Here is a 22,948-nt window from a genome sequence, read left to right on the forward strand (position 1 = left end):
GAATTGTCTTTCTGTTCATGTCTCACCAACTTATCGGTGACAAACTCACTGATTTTTGAATACAAACGCATATAACTGATGCTATTAAAAAACTGGCAGTGTCTCCTGCCCCAATTATGTCCCAAATAAGCCATTGCCCCAATTAACCAATGCCCAATTGACTGGAATCCCCTACATATTGCACATTTCATAACTAAAACCCTTTAGAGCCAAAATTAATAGCAGTTGGATAAAATTTTCCCTCAATAAGTGATAATGAACGGATAATTTATTATAGAGAATGAAAGAAATATTACAAGAACTCTCTCCTACTCACCTTCAGCTTTGCTTAATAGGATCATTTTGTTTTAACATCCACTTTGGAGGTGATGGTTGGAAAAGAAGGGCTGGAGAAGGGATCTGATAGGAAGGAGAGTGGACCATGGGAGAGAGGGAAGGAAGAAGGTCACCAGGAGGAGGTTTTAGGCAGGTGAGGAGAAGAATGTAAGAGGGAGGGGACAAAGTGGGAATTGAAGAGGAAAGGGAGAGGGGGAAAAATTAACAGAAATTGGAGAAATCAATGTTCATGACATCTGATTGGAAGCTACCTAGACAGAATATGAGGTATCACCCCTCCAACCTGAGAGTGGCTTCATCGTGGCAGAAGATGACTCTACTACTGGAGTTTATGGAGAATGGTGCTAAAACCAAAAGTCAGTGGGCAGTTCCGTGGGTGAAAACGCCTTGTTAATGAGAGAGGTCAGAGGAGAATGGCCAGATTGGTTCAAGGTGAAACTCAGGTACCCATGAGTTACAGCAGTGGTGTGCAGAAGAGCATCTCTGAATGCACAGCACATTGAATTTTGAAGTGGATAAGCTACTAAAGCAGAAGACCACAAACATACATTCAGTGACCACTTTATCAAGTACTCCTGTACTGATACACAAATTTGATTTACCTCCTGTACCTAATAAAGTGGCCACTGAGTGTATATTTAAAAAAACAAGACATAAACCATATATTTATTATAATGAAAGGGTTTATTTCTGTCAGGAATTTAGACAGCAAATCCTGAATACACTATACACTAAGCAATACATAAATGACGGATATAGACCAGTAATTGTAGCACCTATTGACATAATCTTCCTTTTAACCACAAGATTACAACATTCTATATTAATGCTATATACACAAGATAACTAAGATGTGTTTATGTAGTAAAATATAGAATTAAGATACTTATGACTGATACACAAATTTGATTTTTTTTCTTAAACCTAATGCTTTACTAAACGGCCAAGCTAAATTTTGGCCTCAAATCCACTGAATATTAACTGTAGCATTTCCCTATGTTCAACAAGCTGTTTGCTACCTGATTGAGGCTGTACTATGCAGTGAGCAACATTGGTACAATCTCACTTCAAAAAAAAAATCCCTCAGCAAGATAGTGGAACACTACAGTACAAAGCATCATTTCTCCCTACCAACCCCTCCCCCTGACCAACCCCCTCTGGTCTGTGTAAGAAAGGGCCATTAAATAGGGATAAGGTGCAAGATTTCGTGGTAAAATTAGCTTACCTAAGTGAAGCACATGAATAAATTTATCCATGATATTGATCAGTACTGTTAGTTAAATGCTCCGATTCAATATTAATCCTCACCTTTCAACTCTGACCTTCGAATTTAAATGCCTATGAATTTAATGAAACCTTTGAGTGTAACTCATCCAACCCTAGAACTGATTCAACCTCAGGAGACTGGCAGACAACAGCATGCCATACAGAACAGTAACGTGAGTTCAACTGGTAAAGGGATGAAAGTCGGAATTGGAACGAGGATTTATTTTAGAAATAATAAAAGACTCACCACAGGAAGTGCCACCAAAACAAAATAAAATCCCCTTAATATTGTTGGCTGAGACTTGATATCATTACTATAGACTGTATGGGTGCAATATATAACCTATGTAAGTTTGTCCTGCTTTTTAATGACAAATGTCCATTTATTGCTTTCTTTGGGATAATTTTTTGTCAAAAACATTTTTTTTCTTTTTTTTTTAAAAATAGGGTTGCGGAATTCAGCCCTCCATCCTCTCAATAATACATAAAGAAATCCCAGCTACAAAGAGGGCATATCACAATGCCTGGCTGTAGCCGTTTGGTGTGCGACCATGCGCAGTGTAGACCACGGGGTTAATGAAAAGGAACGAATTATTGAATTATTATTTACCTTGAACTGTTTCTGTGCAAATGTCACAATGTGGGGACTACCCTTTATTTCCAGCATCAGGCCAAATTGCAAACAATAAGTTTGCAGCGACTATGATAGATCTATTACAGGAGGCCAAATTGTTTTTTATTTTGAAAGGTTTATACTTGCCAATGACCATCTGAGGGCTCCTATGTCAGAAGAGTCAGAAAGTGCTGCATGAAAGCGTCAGGATGTGCATTCCCTTGGTTACTATTGCTTTAATTGTGACTTTCCTAAGTTTCCATCTCTTCACGATGAGCAAAATAGGCAGAATTCAAAAGTATCAAAAACACTTAATATTAAAAAAAGTCCTATGTCTTTACAATAACCAACTTTTATTTTATTTAATATTTTAAACTCTGTATCCGATAAGAGCACATTAAAAATACTGCGATGCTTCACTGACATACTCCTTATCTCCTCTGTACAACGACAAATACTGCACTTTAAATTCTCTGATAAAATATAGCTTGTGACTTAACAGTGCACTTGCAAAGATACTTTACTCCCCTGCTTCTTACCACTAAATGTTATAAACCTGCACAATGGAAACAAGGAATTTCTACTCCTTCCCGATACAAGATAGTGATTTTTATTACGATTAAAGCTGCTGATTATGTCATTTCTGAACCATTTACTTCAAATGAGCTTCTACCTTTTCCAGTCCTACCTCATCATGTAACTGGACAAGAGGAGGAGGGAGTGGGAGATTCAGTAACTGCACACCTTTGATGTGGATGCAGTGTAGTGTACAAGGTTGTCTGAGAAACCAAGGCCCAAAGCAAGCAATCACAGCAGCTCTAGTTTCAAAAAGCAAGACTGCCCACCAGTCTCATTGTACTAATGCTTTTAAAATCTAGGTTAGTGTTCAAGTTTAAAACAAAAGTTTGCTAGTACCCGTTAGTTGAGCAAAACAAAATTAATTAAAATGGCAGCATCTGGGAACATGGTCCATGCTGGCAGCCCTTCCTAATGGTCTAATTATAGACCTTGAAAGCACCAGCAATGGCCTGGTATGTCTAGCAGTGTCCGGTTGGCCTACAAGAATGAGAGAAGGCAGGGCCCAAAAGGGGTCGCTTACCGTTCCCCGCTGTTCAAGATGAGGACTAACTTTCAACAATTTGGTTACCTACATAGTAGTATCCCAAAAATCTATTCAAGCTCGTCTTGAATAAATTCAAGAACTAAATAACCTTTGCCTTCTGGGATTGAGAACTCCACACATTCACAAACCTTTGGGTTAAGAGATTTCTCCTCAGCTCAGTCCCAAATGGCCAAGGCAGTGATCTGCTTGATCTAAACTCTCTAGCCGTGAGATCTACTTTCTGAATGTTCACCCTATCAGGCCACATAAGATTTTCTGTTGAATGTTTTTAATTGTCCTAAACCCTAGGGAATATACACTAGTTGACGAAATCTCTCCACATGTGACAATCCATAGACACAGCAGTCAATACAATGAAACTAGGCGTGGTCTCAACAACACCCAATCTAACTGCAGCACGACATGTACCCTTGTACTCCAATCGCTTTGCAATAATGGTCAACCAACCACTTCGTTTCCTACTTGCCTGCTGCACTTGCAAAGGAAGACTGCACCATCCCATAATTCTTCTTGCAATAAGTTCTCTTTCCAGAGTCCACCATGTTTGAGGTGAAGACATCATAAACGAACTGGACGATGCAAAAGTTAACCAATGCAAATGATCTCTCTTGGGATTTCCACACCACTACCTGACCACATACTAGAAGGGCTACCAAAAATAAGAGCTCAAATTCAATTCAACATTCGATCAATCAATGTTCCCTTGTCCTTTGGGCACAATCATGCAGGATATTTGACTAAAATAAAATCCTTGGCTAAGGAAAACTCATGAGGTTTGATCATTTATGCAATCAAGATCCTACCTGAACACTCACTCGCACACAAGTACAAATCACCAGAGTAGCATTATTGCCTGCTGACCCACTCATCTCTGAAACACAAACCTCCAACTCTATCACAAAGATGCAATGCTACTTTTACGTTTTAGACTGGAGTACATCTCCAGATTAACCACCAGCAGCCAGATGAGCTGGGAGTAGTGGAAAGAGGGGGTAGAAACGTGTCCTTCATTGAAGCGCCCCTTGCAACTCAAAGTACCCAATCATTTAAGGCAATATTTGAAAGAGAAATCCTGTTTTCCTGTTGAGTATATAGAGATTTAATGAACAGAAGCCCTCACTCATTTCAGCTTGGAGCAGTCGTTGTTGGTGAGGTGCCAATAACCTCACGCGTCTTACCCAAGCGCCACCGTGCATCTTTTCTCGGCTCAGTGCTATGCGCCTCTTCTGCTGGATGCACAGCAAAATCACTGCGTTTCTTCAGGGTTATACTGACTAGTTCCACTCCCAACTTTCCATCAAACAACCCCAGACCAGCTCTATAACCGTCTTTCTTGCATTCCATGGGCTTGAAAATGCCAATTTCTGCATTTATTAGCTCCACCTTCCCACTGAAAGACACAGCGCCCATAATTAAGTGCTAATTCTGTGCTCTGGAAAACTAACTACAGAAAGGTATGCAAATTTTGGAGGTAAAACGCAGCAAAGGTGTGAGCGGGAGTGGGTTCCGAAGGCTGGGAGAAGTAGGATTCCCACCAGTAACTTCCTAGCCTGGTGGAACTATTTGCTAAATATTCATCCTGACAGTCCTTCCCTCTTTGGTTTTTTGTACATTCCTATAAGCTGCTACTCTTTCATTCAGCCTTGCTTCAATCGAGTCCACAGCAGGCCACACACTCTTATGGTTCCGGTTCACTTACACCACACAACACTGGCTGCTAAAATGTCAAGTCCGTTGGGTACACTCCAGTAAGTGGTTAAACTTGCTACACACAAGCACAGCTCATTTTGTTAAATAAAACAGCAGGTTACAGATTAGAGGCCAGGGGGGAAAGGAGAACGGCAGGAAGGGGAAGAATCCCATATTACCTTGCTAATTAAGTACATCAGGAACACATTTATGAAGGGCTACCTGTTCAGTCCCTTTGCCCTCAGGATGCACACTGTATTAAATCTGTACATGTCCTTCTTGCATTATATGCTGCAGGTACAGTATATTTGTGTTTGAAAATTCTAACAAAAGATATTTTTTTAGTGAATAGTTAGAGTCTATGGTTGTCTTTAAAAGTGGTTCAGACTAGTTATCACCAGTCCTGTCCTATATGGTATTTAAAAAAAAATCCTGTCTACATCTTTAATGTAAATAATACACCAAAATAGTTTTTTTTTGTTACACAAGTCTTTTTTCCCCCTAGGTTCATTGACTGTTACACCCCGTCCTTTAAGTACATATGCCTCCTTTGGTTGTATTCCTTCCAGGTAACAGTGTATTCGGCGTCACACCTGGGGCACGGCTCCAACCACTTGGGCAGTCCCTTGTTTCTTCTGTTCGGAGAGAAACCAGCTCACAGCCGCTCAATTGTTGTTGGCGTTTATCCGTCCAGCTGGGAAGAGGGGTGGAGGGGGTGGCAGGTGGGGAGGAGGGGGGAGGGAGTGCAGGAGAGGCAGTGGGAGGGAGTGGGGGTGAGTGTGGTGGGGGTGGGAGATGAGGGGGCTGGAATTGGGGGGCGCGCTGGAGGTGAGGCTCAGTGGGCTGCTGTCTGCTGTGACAGGGTTGGTCACTCGGAAACACTTCTCCTTGTGCGCCTTCAGCATGTTGGAAAAGCGGAACCGCTGGCCGCAGACGTCACAAGGGTACGGCTTCTCGCCCGTGTGCGTCCGGCGATGGCGCTTCATGTTTGGTCGACTGGTGAAGCTCTTGCCGCAGATTTCACAGATGTATGGTTTCTCCCCTGAAAGCAAGCAGAAAGTTCATTTCTTAGAGTCAAGAAAACAGGCCCTTCAACCCATCTTGTCCGTGCCAAATTTATTCTGCCTAGTCCCATTGATCTGCATGTGGACCTCCATACCCCTCCCATCCATACACTTACACAAACTTCTCTTAAATCTCGCAACTGAATCCGTACTACCACTCCCACTGGCAGATTGTTCCACATTCACACCACCTCTGAGTGAAGAATTTCCCTTCAGGTTCCCCTTACACATTTCACTCTTAACCTTTGACCTTGAGTACGTGTCTCACCCAGCCTCAGTGGAAAAAGCCTTCTGGCATTGATCCTATAATTTCCCTCATAATTTTATATACCTCTGTCAAATCTCCCCACATTCTCCAACACTTCAAGGAATATAAAGTCCCAACCTAGTTAATTTTTCCTTGGGTTGAAACCCAGCGAATCTCCAGCCAAGCTGCACCACCAGGGTACAGCAGGTAACGGAGTACTCCATCTGCAGGCCCCTTGACCTGGTCCGTCAACGACCACCACAAGAGATTCTGCAGATGCTGGAAATCTGAAGCAACACACACAAAATGCTGGAGGAACTCAGTGGGTCAGGCAGCATCTGTGGAAGGAAGTGGACAGTGCTGATGGATCTCAGCCCGAAATATCGACTGTTCATTTCCCTCCATAGATGCTGCCTGACCAGCTGAGCTCCTCCAGCATTTTGAATACATTTTGTAGATGGTGGTTCTTCGAAAGGGTATCCAACCAAGCTCACGTAACGTTCCCTCTTGGTTCCAACTCTCTTTGTTTTCCTAAAAAATCACACCGGATGGCTTTAAAAAGCCCTCAAGAGGCCAGTCTTTATGAACAAGTCCCAAAAGTGCTTGAGCTGTGTTTGCCCAGCAGTGGGCAGCACCACCCCTGGTGAGAGGACTTATTTGGCTAACAGCAATGGGAAGCATGAGACTCCCAATGGAATGTTGGAATCACGTCAAGCAGTACAGACAAGCCCAATTATCAACAAGCAGCTTTGCCGGCAAGCCAAAATGATTAAGTAGAGGCACAAAGTGCAGATGATTGAATCTAGAGCAACAAAAATGTTAAGCTACTGGAGGAACTCAGCAGGTCGGGCAGCATCTGTGGAGGGAATTAGACTGAGTTTCAGTGTCTTGTAAAGACACTGCCCAGACGAAGGCAATGGCAAACCACTTCTGTGGAAAAACTTGCCAAGAACAATCATGGAAAGGCCATGATTGCCCAAGTCATATGACATGGCACGTAATGAACAATAAAACACAATAAGAAATACATTTTTAAAAATTAATTTGAATAAGGAGTGCAGAAAGAGAGCAAAACAAATTATTGCTGTTATGTTCGTAGATTCATTGCCCATTCAGAAATCCGATGGCGGAGGGGAAGAAGCTGTTCCTAAAATGTTGAGTGTGTGTCTTCAGACTCACGTAACTCCTTCCTTGATGGAAGCAGTGAGATGAGGATATGCCCTGGGTGATGGGGGCGTGATGGGATGCTGCCTTTTTGAGTCATCGCCTTTTGAAGATGTCCTTGCTGCTGGTGACACTATTGATCTCCCTCCAGGGACGCTGCCTGATCCGCTGAGTTCCTCCAGCAGCTTGCTTTTTGCCGCTAATCATCATTGTTTTTTTTATTATTGTCACATGTACCGAGGCACAGTGAAAAAGCTTGCCTTGCATGCTGTTTATTCTGCATTGTTATTGTTTTGCTGTATTCTAGCTCAATGCACTGTGTAATGATTTGATCTGTATGAAATGCAAAGCTACTGAAAAAGTGTACTGCAGGTAAACGGCAAAGTGCAAGATTATTATGAGATAGATTGAGAGGCCAAGAGTTCAATAAGAGATCCATTCAACAATCTGTTAACAGTGGGATAGAAGCTGTCCTTGAACTTAAATACATTCAAGAAGTTAGCTTAGCTTTACTTGACACGCATCCATCAAAACACTGAGTGAAATATACCAATCACATCAAATCAAACTCGTGAGGGTGTGCTGGGTGCAGCTGCAACTGTTGCCGTGCTCCCAGGGCCAACACCATGTGCCCACAACCTACTAACCCAGACTGTACGTCTTTGGAATGTGGGAGGAAGCCAGAGGAGCACCTACTTGGTCACGGAGAGAACGTACAAACTTCTTCCAGAGAGCGGTGGGGACTGAACCCCGATCGGTGAAAGCAGGTGCTGTTAAGCTGTGCCGCGGGGGGGGGGGGAGAAATGGGGGGATGCAATCAATGAAGATGGGGGAGAGTTGGAACAGGATACAGAATAGCGATTATCACGAAGGAACATACTGCATGGGAGAAAATTCTCTAGTTCCCATTATCTATGTTTCAATAAAAAAGGTAAATACGTCAATCTGCTCTTCCATCTGGAGCTTCCGTTTGATCCGTTCCCTCCTGCACAACAAGACTGTTGCAGGGAGAAAGCAGGACAATGGGGGTGAAAGGGATAATAAATTACCCATGATGGAATGGAGGAGCAGATTTGATGGGCTGAATGGCCTAATGTGGCCCCTATGATCGTATGGACTCTGGTTGAAGTGTACACCAACAGAAGACACTGCACTTAATCCATTAGGTCATTCAAACAAATCCCGCCATATCCACAACTTCTCCCACAGGAGAAGACGAGGGCAGCAGACATGCGAGAACTCAAAATACCCCTACAAGTCTAAATTATCTTGACCAGGAAGCACTTTATCTACTCCCTCATAATCAAGACTAAATCTACCTAACACAACTACCTTCACCCAACAGCTCAAGGTGGCAGCGGAGTATCACTTTCACTGAGTATCAAGAACTGGTAAGAAGAGGGGAATGCTGACACTGCCAGTGATGCCCACATCTCTCTCTCTCTCTCTCTCTCACACACACACACACACACACACACAAACTTCTAAATTCTTATTAACACTGACAAAATGCTGGAGGAACTCAGCAGGCCAGGAAGCAGCTATGCAGAGGAATTACCAATCAATGCTTAGAGTGGAAATCCTTCATCAGTCTTGGAGGGGGGAATGAAGTCAGAAGCTAGGAGTTGATAGGTGGAACAGGTAAAGGGCTGAAGGACGTTAATAGGAGAGGACAGTGGACCATGGAAGAAAGGGAAGGAGGAGCACCAGCGGGAGATGTTGGACAGGTCAGAAGTGTTAAGAGGGAAGCCGGACTGGAGAATGGACAAAGAGAGAAGGTGGGGAGGGGGGGCAGTGAGAAGTTACCGGAAGTTGGGAAGTCAATGTTCATGCCATCAGATTGAAGGCTACTTAGATGGAATATGAGGTGTTGCTCCTCCAATCTGAGAGTGGCCTCATCATGACAGAGCAGGAGGCCATTTTGGAATGGGAAGTTGAACTGAAATAGGTGTCCACTGGCAAACAGAGTGAAGGTCCCCTGACCTACATTGTATTACTGGAAATTGCTCTTCACTGTGGGTTGATTGGTTAAATAGCCTGTGATTCAGACAATCTGTTCACATTTGATAATCAGCAGCCGTTCAGACAAAGACAAGAGCTCAGGGAAGGGTAACAAATACAGAAATTGGAGGTTGATGGGATATCATCCTTTTCCTGTCAAAGCACATAACCATTTTGAATTCATTGAAACCAATTGAATATTGAAAGGCCTACATAGAACGGACATGGAGAGGATGTTTCCTGTATTGGGAGAGTCTAGAGCCAGAGGGCACAACCTCAGAACACAGAGACGTTTAGAACACAGGTGAGGAGGAATTTCCTTAGCCAGAGGGTGGTGAATCTGTGGAATTCAATGCTACAGGAGGCTGTGAAGGCCATTCATCATCATCATCAAGTGCCATGCCCAGTTTGAGCTTTGACTGCCATGGCCCACACACTCCTGTTGCGGGTCAAGTGGATCAATTCATTGGTATTCATTTCCAGTTCTCTGGCTGCTGTCTCCATCATCATTTGTCTTTGCCTTCCTCTTGCTTTCATCCCTTCAATCTTTCCCATAATTACCGTGCATTCTAACTTCTCTTTCCTAATCACATGTCCAATGAAGTCACGTTGCCTTTTCATGATTTCATACATTACTTCTCTTTTTCTGCTTGGTCTGTTCATGACATCCTCATTAGATATTTGTTTCATCCATGATATTCTTTGCATCCTCCTCAAAAACCACATCTCTGCTGCTTCAATTCGTTTCCTCATGTTACTAGATATTGTCCAACATTCCGAGCCATATAACATAACTGGATAAACATAACATTTCGATACTCTGAGGCGGGTTGTCATGCCTATTTTAGTGTTGGTCAGTATACTCTTCATTCTCGTAAAGGTATCTTTCACCATCCCTATTCTTCTTTCAATGTCCGTGTCGCACCTGCCATCTGATGTCACCCAGCTTCCTAAGTAGCAAAAGTTCTGTAGTTGTTTTATGTCTTCCCCGTTTATTCTCAGCCTGCAGATCGGATTCTCCTTCTTTTTGGATATCACCATACATTCTGTCTTTTTGCAATTGATAGGTAGATCCATTTTTGCACTTTCTTCAACAACTATATCAATTAAGTTTTGTAGTTCTTCCTTCGTACTTGCAATTAACAGTGTCATCCGCATATCTGAAATTACTAATGTTTTCACCGCCAACTTTGATTCCCAAGATGTCTCTTATTTTTTGTAATATTGTTTCACTGTACACATTAAACAAATCAGGGGAGAAAACACACCCTTGTCTAACACCTCCCTTGATTTTCATAAACTGACTCACTTTTCCACCTATTCTTACAGTGGCAGTTTGTTCCCAGTACAGATTTCTGAATAGGCGGAGGGCTTTCGAATCTAGGTCCAGAGTTTCCTGTAATATTTCGAATAACTTATTGTGTTTCACTTTATCAAATGCTTTTGTGTAATTGATAAAAAAAACAAATCTTTTTGCACTTGAATATCTCGTTCTGATAGTATCCTTAACATCAATATCACGTTTCTTGTACCTTTGTCTTTCACAAAACCACATTGTTCTTTACCTATTTCAGCTTGTATCTTACTTTTAGCTCTTGTCATCAAAATTCTTAGAAGTAACTTAGTGATGAACCGGCTGGTCGCGTAGTGGCATCAGTGCCGGACTTCGGGACGAAAGGTCCTGAGTTCGAATCCAGCCGGCTCCCCTGCACGCTTTCCATCCGTGCTGGGTTACGAGCTGGTGAACTCTTTGGAAACTCACCCGCCAGACGGCAATGGCAAACCACTGCTGTAACTTGCTTCGTACGCGGCGTGGAGGGAAATCGTCCGCTAACCGGAGAAACTCCGGATGCGACGTACCTTTCCTTTCCTATCTTACTGATGTAACTCATTAAACTTATGGTCCTATGTATTTCACATTCTATTGCTCAGGTTTCTGAGGAAGAGTGATAAATACTGATACTAAAGATTAACATCATGCAAAGTTCGTTGGACACATGCTGGAACATGTCAGAATAGAAATAAAACACTAATTTATTCTTGTGGAACATCCCATACTAATGGAGTAGGAATTTTTATGGATGTAAACATGGCAAAAAGTGCTTTAGGACATTGGGCAATATCAGAAAGAGTGCTCCTTGTTAGGTTCAGAGGACAACCATTTGATTTAGCCAAGTCATTAGGTATATTTAAAGCAGAGGTTGATTAGTAAGGGTGTCAAAGGTTACAGGGAGAAGGCAGGAGAATGGGGTTGAGAGGGATAATAAAGTCAGCCACGATGGAATAGCGGAGAAGATTTGATAGGCTGAATGGCCTAATTCTGTTCTTATGCTTTATGGTGGAAAATAATGAAGAGCTTCACGTAGAAATAATAGACACATTTTACAGAACTCCTAATACAAACAGAGAACAGATTGTTGAAATCAACTGAGCTAAGTAGCCCAAATTCCCTAGCTTGGATAAACTTGCGTCATCAGTATATTGAATTACCACCAAAATGGCCCTTTAGCATGCATATTCAAGCCAAGAAGAGCTACAGGAGGCAAGCAGCCAATGTTTTTTTTAAACCACATTTAATAATTGTGCCAGTTTTTCCGGAAAGTTTTCAAGTAGAAAGATTTTGTTGCCGACGATGAAAGTCTAATGGTTCACCAACCAGCAGAGCTACTCAACAATCTGATATGCCAGGGAGGGCAAGGACCAAATGTATGAAAAGGATAATTAGAAACAGGGATAAGTATATGAAAACCAGCCTCACTGCTAATAACCACTTCCCACTGCCTCAGGAAAGCAACCAGTATAATCAAGGTTCTCAAAGTTAATTGCCAAATGCACAAGTCCATGTGTGTACAGGTGCAATGAAAAACTTCCTTGCAGCAACTTCACAGGCACAGAGCATCAGATAAGCAACACTCTTGAGAAAATATAAATTAAACAAATTATATACAATGTTCTGCAAGAAAACACAATGAGAACAACCAAAAAAAACTGAAGTCCATTGATGTGCCAAGTGGTCAGATGGTGTTGCCAAGTGATAAGTTTTTGCTAATGGGTTCAAGAACTGAATTGTTGAAGGGAAGTAGCTGTTTTTGATCTTGGTGGTGTTCACCTTAGGCTTCTGTACCTCCAGCTCTGTGATAGCATGGCCCAAGTGGGGATTTCCTTCTTCCCATGACGTCCTCTCTTGTGCGGCTTCAGAACTGGGTGTCAGACATGGCTATGAGCAGCACTGGGGCCCCATCATAGATTGTACTGGCGCCTTCCTGTTTACCCTGTATACCTCGGACTTTAGATACAACACCGAGTCATGTCATCTGCAGAAATTCTCTGATGACTCAGCAATAGTTGGGTGTATAAAGGGAGGACAGGAGGATGAATACAGGGCCCTAGTGGAGGACTTTGTCGAATGGTGCAAGCTGAATCATCTGCAGCTCAACATCAGTAAGACAAAGGAGATGGTGATGGACTTTAGGAAGACTATGGCTGCACTGCTCCCTGTTACTATTGATGGTCAGGACGTGGATGTGGTGATGACCTACAAGCACCTGGGGGTTCACCTGGACGACAGACTTGAGTGAAGCACCAACACAGAGGCTGCGTACAAGAAGGGCCAGAGTCGCCCCTACTTCCTGAGAAGACTGAGATCCTTTGGAATATGCAGGCCTCACTTTCACATGTTCTACCAGTCTGTTGTTGCCAGTACAATCTTCTCTGTGGTGGTGTGCTGGGGCAATGGCATCAACATGGGTGATGCCAACAGGCTCAATAAAATGATTAGGAATGCTGGCTCTGTTATAGGAGTCAAACTGGACACACTGGAGGCTCTGGTAGGAAAAAGGACCCCATGGAAAATCTGGTCAATTCTGGACAAGGTCTCTCACCCTCTGCATGCCGGTTTGGCTGAACAGAGAAGCACTTTCAGTAATAGACTAAGACAATTGTGCTGCTGCAAAGAGTGCTATATGGGGTCACTCTTACCCTTGGCCATCAGGCTCTAAATGAGTCAATCTATATTTGGAGAACTGTGTTCAATTCTGGTCACACTACAGGAAGGATGTGCATACTATAGAGTGCAGAGGAGATTTACAAGGATGTTGCCTGGATTGGAGAACATGCCTTAGGAGAAAAGGTTGAGTGAACTTGGCCTTTTCTCCTTGGAGTGACGGAGGATGACAGGTGACTGCGTAACCTACTCGAGAAACTGCCTAGAATTTCACAACTGCATAGCCCTCTTTTTTTCTAGGCTCCATGTGCCAATCTAAGAGTCTTAAAAGACCCTATTGTATCTGCCTCTACAACCCTCACTGGCAGTGCATTCCATGCACCCACAACTCTCTGTGTGTAAAACCTGTCTCTGACATCTCCTCTGTACCTGCTACCAAGCACCTTAAAACTATGCCCCTTCGTGTTGGCCATTTCAGCCCTGGGAAAAAGCCTTTAGCTATCCACACGATCAATGCCTCTCATCATCTTATACACCTCTATCAGGTCACCTCTCATCCTCTATCACTCCAAGGAGAAAACTCCAAATTCACTCACCTACTCTCCAATCCAGGCAACACCCTTGTGTAACAGGCTGTAAGGTTTCACTGCTAATATAAGGGCTTCTCTGTAAAGGTCCACTGCTGAGGTAATGGCTTCCCTGTAGCAGCAATGTTTGGGTTATGACTAGAGATAACGGGGCATGTTAGCCAATGAGCAGGGTGCTGTTCTTTCTTGTGTATCTGGGAGCTGGGAATTCGCGGTCTTTTACTGGGGAGAGATGAGGAGAGGAGACGCGAATGGAAAGAGTGGACTTGGAGCAAGGGTCCAAAGGTCAGTGACGATCGGAGGAGGTCGATGGTGGATGAACAGCTTATCAGCGAACTCCAACGTTACGCATTAGACTGTTTCATGAGAATGGGCCCTTATTCTTTTTTTGTTTTCTTTACTAACCATATAGTCAAATTAAGAATTATAAATCTCAATCGTTTAATCGCATATTGTGTACTGTTTGTTATTTCATGGTACTGATTTGTAACAGGAGACACATTGCGCAGCATCCACCCAAACGAGATTTCTTAAGTTTGGCTGGGCCAGGGACTATCATCCCCTATATTAAGCCGCTAGCCGAAATGAGAGTTACACTTGTAAATCTCCTCTGCATTCTTTCTATAGTATCCACATCCTTCCTGTAGTGAGATGATCAGAACTGAACACAGTACTTCAAGTGGGGTCTGACCAGGGTCTTATATAGTTGTAACATTACCTCAGGGCTCTTGAACTCAATCCCACAGTTGATGAACGCCAACACACCATACGCTTTCTTAACAACACTGTCAATCTGCGCAGCAGCTTTGAGTGTCTTCTGGACATGGACCCCAAGATCTCACTGATCCTCCACATTGCCAAGAGTCTTACCATTAATATTATATTTTGTCTTCAAATTTGGCCATCTGAAATGAGCCACTTTACACTTATCTGGGTTGAACTCCATCTGCTACTTCTCAGCCCAGTTCTGCATCCTATCAATGTCCCGTTTTAACCTCTGACAGCCCTCCACACTGTCCACAACACCTCCAACCTTTGTGCCATCAGCAAACTTACTAACCTACCCCTCCACTTCCTCATCCAGGTCATTTAAAAAAATCACAAACAGGAGGGGTCCCAGAACAGATCCCTGTGGAACACCACTGGTCACTGACCTCCATGCAGAATACGAACCATCTACAGCCACCCTTTGCCTTCTGTGGGCAAGCCAGTTCTGGATCCACAAAGCAAGGTCTCTCCTTGGATCCCATACCTCCTTACTTTCTGAATGAGCCTCGCATGGGGAACCTTAACAAATGCCTTGCTGAAATCCATATACACAACATCCACTGCTCTACCTTCATCAATGTGTATTATTACATCCTCAAAGAATTCAACCAGGCTTGTAAGGCATGACCAGCCCTTGACAAAACCATGCTGACTGTCCCTAATCAGATTATGTCTCTCCAATTGTTCATAAATCTTGCTTCTCAGATTCATTTCCAACAACTTGCCCACCACTGAAGTCAGACTCGCTGGTCTATAATTTCCTGGGTTATCGCTACTCCCTTTCTTGAACAAGGGAACAACATTTGCAACCCTCTAATCCTCCGGTACTTCTTCCGTCCCCATTAATATTGCAAAGGTCATCGCCAGAGGCTGGGGTACATCTCGTTCAGTCCCAGCGACTTGTCTAAATCAATGCTTTTCAAAAGCTCCAGCACATACTCTTTCTTAATGTCTATATGCTCAAGCGGTTCAATCTGCTGTAAGTCATCCCCACAACTGACAAGGTCCTTTTCTCTAGTGAATACTGAAGCAAAGTATTCACTAAGTACCTCCGCTACCTCCTCCAACTCCATGCACATTTTTCCACTATCACACCTGATTGGTCTTATTCTCACATGGCTCATCCTCTTGCTCTTCACGTACTTGTAGAATGCCTTGGGATTTTCCTTAATCCTGCTCGCCAAGGCCTTCTCATGGCCCCTTCTGGCTCTCCTAACATCATTCCTCAGCTCCTTCCTGGCAACCTTGCAATTTTCTAGAACTCTATCAGTACCAAGTTTCTTGAACCTTTTGTAAGCCTTTCTTTTCTTCTTAACTAGATTTTCCACATCCTTTGTTCTTTTGCCCTACCATCCTTTCTCCGCCTCAATGGAACATACCTATGCAGAATGCCTTACAAATGTTCCCTGAACATTTGCCACATTCTTGCTGTGCATTTCCCTGAGAACATCTGCTCCCAAGTTCCTGCCTAATAGCATATTTCCCCCTACCCCAATTAAATGTTTTCCAAAATCGTCTGCTCCTATCCCTCTGCGCTATGGTAAAGGAGATAGACTTGTGATCACTACCTCCAAAATGCTCTCCCACCAAAAGATCTGACACCTGACTATGTTCACTTCCCAATACCAGATCAAATACAGCCTCTCCTCTAGTTGGTTTATCTACATATAGCATTAGGAAACCCTCCTGAACACACCAAACAAACTCCACCCCCTCTAAGCCCCTTGCTCTAAGGAGATGCCAGTCAATATTAGGAAAGTTAAAATCTCCTATCACAATAACCCTATTATTATCGCACCATTCCAGAACCTACCTCCCTATATCTGCTCCTTAATATCCCTGTTACTATGGGGGGGGGGGGGTTTATAAAAAAAAACACCCAGTAGAGTTATTGCCCCCTTCCTGTTTCTGACTTCCACCTACACTGACTTAATAGATAATCCCTCCATGACTTTCTCCTTTTGTGCTGCTGTGACACTATCCCTGATTAGCAATGTCATGCCCCCACCTCTTTTGCCTCCCTCCCTACCCTTTTTGAAACATCTAAAGCCTGGCACACTCAGAGCCACTCCTGCCCCTGACACATCCAAGTCTCTGTAATGGCCACAACATCATAGTTCCACGTATTGATCCATGCTCTAAGTTCATCCGCCTTGTTTAGGAAACTCCTTGTATTAAAAAAGACACATCTCATAAACCATCAGGCTGAGTGGATCTTAGCTCTATCATCTGCCTATCCTTCCTGACATCACTCTCTGGGAATCACGCACTTGTATCCTTTTTCAGACTTGTGCCTTCTTGCTTTCTCACCTACCTGTGTACTGAGCAAAGTCAGATGCTAAATAAGACTGCCTTATTCTTTATATTTCAAATTACTAACTGATTGTGCATTATAGCCCTGTTTCATGAACAAGGAAACCAGATCCCTTTGTAGCGTGGTAATCCGTAGTATATTGAAGTAACATTTGCTTCTCTAATCCTCCCATCCAAGTGGAAGGCCTCATGTTTACCCACACTATCCTCCATTTGCCAATTACTTTTTGAACTTTCACATACAGAGCCACTGAGCACAGAAATGGGTCCTTTGCCCTAAATGATCCACACCAACTAAAATTCCTTTCTAAGCTAGTCCCATTTGCATGTGTTTGGCCCCCCTGTCCCTCTGAACCCTCCCTATCCATGCCCCTGTCCAAGTCTTTTAAATGTTCATGTACCTGTCCCAACCACTTCCGCTGACAGCTCTTTCCATATACCGATCACCCTCTGGGTGAAAAAGTTGCCTGTCCAAGATCCTATTAAATCACTTTTCAGCTTAGTGACGTCTTTCCCCTAGCAGGGTGACCAAAACCGAACACAATTAACCAGCATCCTGGACAAATGCAACATACCATCTCAACTTCAAAACAATGCCATGGCTGACGAAGGCCTGCATGCTAAAGGTTTTCTTTACCACTCTACTTGTGACATCACTCTCTGGGTATCACGCACTTGTATACTTTTTCGGGCTTGGTGACTTCTTGTTTTCTCAACTACCTTTGTACTGTGCAAATTCAGATGCTGAATTTCCTAACGTTTTCAGAAATCTATTAGAGGGAAGCAATAGAAGGAGTAGGGTCCCCTCAGTGGTAAAAGGGAATTCTTCGTGTGGAGCTTGGGGATGTGCAGTGCTCCACCAGGGAGAAGGATGGGAGGATGAACAGTTAGGGCAGTTGTACGCCGATGGTTTGGATCAATGGGGAAGTGTTAGAGATAATTATGTACACGAGGCAAACAAATCTCCAGAGTCTAATGCAGGGGTTCCCAACCCTTTTTACTGGCATGGATCCTTATCATTAACCGAGGGGTGTGTGGACTCCAGGTTGGGAACCCCTGGTCTAATGAAATAGACAGCAAGGAAACAAGGGATTGCTGGGACTGATAGATTTTGCACCATCTTTAACCACAGGTGAAGTACTAGACATCTGAAGAGTAAGATAATGTTGTTTCCCTATTCAAGGGGTATAGGAATAAGCCAGGAAACTACAGAAGGGAGAACCTTAATTGCTTTCAATTCTGCAAGTCAGGCAGCACCTATGCAATTGAATAAACACTTGAACTTTTGTGTCAAGTCCCTTCAAAAATCCTCATAAAGGGTCTTGGCCCAAAATGTTGAGTATTTATTCATTTCCATAGATGCTGCCTGCCCTGCTGAGTTCTTCCGGGTGTCTATGTGTGTTTTTTTTTGCTCTGGATTTCCAGCATCTGCAGAATACACTGTGATTATAGCTTTCAATTCTGTCTTTTTACAAGCTCTCCTTCTCAATCCCATCTGCAGGCGCATGCTTATATCAGTATGCTCCCGCCCTTGTGTCACAGTAATTTCTCTTCTCCACAATATCCTCCCTCTAACTTTCTAAATCGTAGCTCATTAGAAAAGGTGGAAGAGGGAAAAAGAAATGAAAGTGCAAAAATAAACTGGTGATTCTCAGGTAGCTGGGTAATGTCTGACTAAATGTCAATAAGACTTGGTTCTATGTGCCTCTTTACATAAATTTATTTATTTATTGAGATACAGTGCCGTGTAAGCCCTTCTGATAGTGCGGCCCAGCAACCCCCAATTAACAGCCTAGCCTAATCACAGGACAATTTACAATGACCTATTAACCTACCAATCAGTATGTCTTTGGACTGTGGGTGGAAACCGGAGCACCCAGAGGAAACCCACACAGTCATGGGGAGACCGTACAAACTCCTTACAGGCCGCAGCGGGAACTGAACCTGGATCGCTGGTATTGTAAGGCGTTGGGCTAACCACTACATCACCATGCTGTCCCTTATTAACCTGGTTATTAAGGAATTGATAGAAAACTTATTAGGTGATTAGAGCCATAGAGCCCTACAGCCCCGAGACAGGTCCTTTGGCCCATCTAGTCAAGCTGAACTATATTTCTGTCCGGTCTCATCGACCTGCACCTGCACCTGGACCATACCCCTCCCATCCATGTACCTACCTAAATTTCTCTTAAGTGTTGAAATCAAACCCACTTCCACTGGCAGCTCACTCCACGTTCTCAGTACCCTCCGAGTGAAATAGACACCCAAGTTTCCCTTATCCACCCTTAACTGATGATCTCTAATTCTAGTCTCACCCAACCTCAAGCAGGAAAAAGCCTGCTTGTACTTACCCTATCTATACCCCTCATAATTTTATATGCCTCTAACAAGTCTCTCCAAGCTCTCCGCATTCTCCTGTGCTCCTCACCTATTCAATCTGTCCTGAGACGAAGGACCTGTTCTGTGCAGTACTGCCCTATGATTCTATCAGTGGATAAATAGACACAGGTATGTACACTGTTCAGACCAGAAATTGCAGGTTTGATTCTTAATTTGTGGTTTTACCTGAGCATCTTGTGAATACCTAGTCAGGCTACAAGAATCGGCTTCAATTCTTCTCCTCAGCTCGAGTAGTTTAGAAGGGGTTAAGAGGATTATGAGCCATACATAGACAGAAAGAACTAGCTCATTGGGCTACACAGTCTGCATGGACAAGTTGGGCTGAAGGGTCTGGTTCCATACTCTATGACTCCAAAATGAACTAAATTCACCCAGGAATCTTGTTCTCTCACGCTATCCTGGAATCTGCCCTCTGATGTGCAACAACCAGGGTGGTGGAGAGGTGAGCACGATGTTTTACAGTACCAGTGACTTGTGCTCAATCCCCGCTGCTGCCTGTAAGGAGTTTGTACGTTCTCCCCATCACCATGTGGATTTCCTCCGGGTGCTCTGGTTTAGACCAGAAGATATAGGAGCAGAATTAGGCCATTCAGCCCATCCATCACGGCTGTTCCTGGATCCCACTCAACCCCATACACCTGCCTTCTCATCATATCCTTTGATGCCCTGACTGATCAGAAAATTATCAAATTCCGCCTTAAACATATCATCCACTTGGCCTCCATCGCAGTCTGTGGCAGAGCATTCCACAGATTCACTACTCTCTGGCTAAAAGAATCCCTCCTCATCTCTGTTCTAAAGGGTCACCCCTCAATTTTGAGGCTGTGCCCTCTAGTTCTGGATATCCTCATCATGGGAAGCATCCTCTCCACGTCCACCCTATCTAGTCCTTTCAACATCTGGTAGGTTTCAATGAGATTTCCCTGCATTATTCTAAATTCCAGTGAGTACAGGCCCAAAGCTGGCAAACACTCCTCACATTAACCCCTTCATTCCTGGAATAATCCTCATGAACCTCCTCTAGACTCTCTTCAATGACAACAGATCCTTTCTGAGATACGGGGCCCAAAACTGTTGACAATATTCCAAGTGCGGCCTGACTAGTGTGTTATAAAGACTCAGCATTATCTCCTTGCTTTTATATTCTATTCCCCTTGAAATAAATGCCAACATTACACTTGCCTTCTTTAAGGTGTCCTCTCACAGTCCTTGTAAATTGCCCTGTGATTAGACCAGGATTAAATCGGGTGATTGCTGAGCAGAGTGACTTGAACATCCGGAAGGGCTTATTCTGTGTTGTATCTCAACAAAACATTTTTAGAAAAAAAAAACAATAAAAACCAGCAAGAACCATTGGTCAGATGACACTTCTGTCCGTTTCCAAGGCAAAGAATGGGAGCATGAGTTGGATACTGCATTGACAGGGTTTACTTGTAGATGATTAGTGTTGAGGAAAGACATGAGATGAAGAACGTGTGTGCATCTCTCACACGCGCGCACACACAAAACTGTTGTGGTGAAGCAGTCAATGAAAGTAACTGGAAAAACAGCCCTTTATTCTCTGAGAATGACAGGAAAGATAAAAGCGTTTAAAGTGTTCTTCCACACCCCACAACAAAAACCGGCGCTGATACACCATCACCATCCTCGGAGATCAGAAAGACCACGTTTGCGCTTTGAACACCACACTCTACACGCGTTTGATCGACAAAGTAAAAATGTCCGTACCAGTGTGCGTCTTCATATGCTCATCGAAATACTGCTTCATGTTAAAATCCTTGCCGCACCATTGACACATGAACTGCTTGTGTCCGATGTGGATGCTCATATGAGAGCGCAACTGATACTTGTACTGGAATCTTTCATTGCAGTTCTAATGATTGAAGACACAAGTGTGAAAGGTAGGATTAGTGCAGCTCCTTACAGAAAGAGCAAAGACATGTACAGCCCAACTCCCATTTGGCCTTTTATATAAAATGGGATGATTTCTAATATCCACCAATGGTATATAATTCATAAAATATAGTACATAGAACATTACAGCACAGTACAGGCCCTTCAGCCCACAATGTTGTGCCGAATTTTCACCTACTCTAAGATCAATCTACCGTTCCCTCTTATAAAGCTCTCCAGTTTTCTATCAACCATGTGTCTATCTAACTCTGCCATAGATGGTCCCAAACCCAGTTGCGGAAGGAGAAGGTTGGGCATTAGGCTAGCAATTCTATCCCATTAAAAACTCAATGCTATAGAAACACCAACAGAAGCTCTAAAGTCCTCATCCCCGGGAGAGGAAGGGTCTTTGAAGGTGGGTTCGAAAGACTGGCCCAGGACAGAGGAATCAGGTGAGCTGTTGATGGAGGCCGATGCCCCTGTAGGGCATGATGGGATAAAAGAGATGTGCACATTCTAGAGGTTTTCAATCAGGACTCTTCTCTCACTTCTGAATGTCCCCTCACAAGATGATGCTGGCCTTGGGGAGGGCAAGTTTTTAAGACCTAGACATCTGCTTTTCTGCATCTGTTAACAGTTGCACAACAACCAAATGAAGTAGGCACCAGTGCATGCTTAAATCAGTGTAAACTGATGTGAGGTCTACAAGCAAAGCCATTAGCACCCCGGAGGTAAGATGATTTTTGCCTTTCCTCCATCTCTCCATAAACCTTTTCCTTACCCAAGCTCCTCAAAACAAAATCCCAAACTACCACTGCACAGTGGCCAGATTCAGTCCTTGGTGGGCAGTGATAGTTTGGGATTTTGGTTCAGTGGAACTGGGCAGGTGTGGGGATTGTGTGGTGGAAGACGTGTGGGAGGGGACGTATGGCCAGAGTGCTGTTGCTTGTGCCCAGGGACTCCCCTCGAATGTGCAAGGGTGTTGCCAGGACTTGAGGACACACGTTATAGGGAAACATTGAATGAGGAGTGTTGGAGAATGAGGGGAGATTTGATAGAGGTTTACAAAATTATGAGGGGCATATGTATAGGATAAATGCCAGCAGGCTTTTCCCACTGAGGTTCAATGAGACGAGTACTATAGGTCATAGATTAAGGGTGAAAGGTGAAATATTTAAGGGGAACCTGAGAGGGATCCTTTCACAGAGGGTGCTGCAAGTGTGGAACGATTGCAACACTGGAAAAGTACATGAGTGTGGGGGGGTGGGGGATGGAGGGACATGGTCCTGGAGGTACGAGTCAATGCGATTAAGCAGATAACCGTTTGGCACTGACCAGGGCTGAACGGTCTGTTTTGATGCTGAAGTGCTCTATGACTACATCGAGTAAGCCAGGCATCCCAACAAACTCTGATTACTGGGAGCTGCTGCAACGTGACAAGATAATCCAAGGTTATTAGCATCAACCCTCTAGGCGCCTGAACAAGACAGCGACCATAAGGAATGAAGATTTTGAATGATCCAAGGGTACTACAGTGGAGA

General features: G+C 43.6%; 1 protein-coding gene across 7 annotated transcripts in view; it reads right to left on the reverse strand.

The window, feature by feature from the left end:
• Positions 1-1,024: 1,024 nt before the first annotated feature.
• zbtb47b (zinc finger and BTB domain containing 47b) overlaps positions 1,025-22,948 on the reverse strand; it is a 296,884-nt gene continuing 274,960 nt past the window's right edge. For all 7 annotated transcript variants that reach the window (XM_063044540.1, XM_063044543.1, XM_063044539.1 and 4 more), the window contains 2 exons: positions 21,243-21,387; positions 1,025-6,069 (listed from right to left, as the gene is read on the reverse strand). In XM_063044540.1, the coding sequence (XP_062900610.1) occupies positions 5,693-6,069; positions 21,243-21,387 (522 nt within the window). In that variant the 3' untranslated portion in view covers positions 1,025-5,692. The remainder of the gene's footprint in view (positions 6,070-21,242; positions 21,388-22,948) is intronic.

Source organism: Mobula hypostoma, chromosome 3 (genome assembly GCF_963921235.1).
Source record: "Mobula hypostoma chromosome 3, sMobHyp1.1, whole genome shotgun sequence".
In the NCBI taxonomy this organism is placed as follows: Eukaryota; Metazoa; Chordata; class Chondrichthyes; order Myliobatiformes; family Myliobatidae; genus Mobula; species Mobula hypostoma.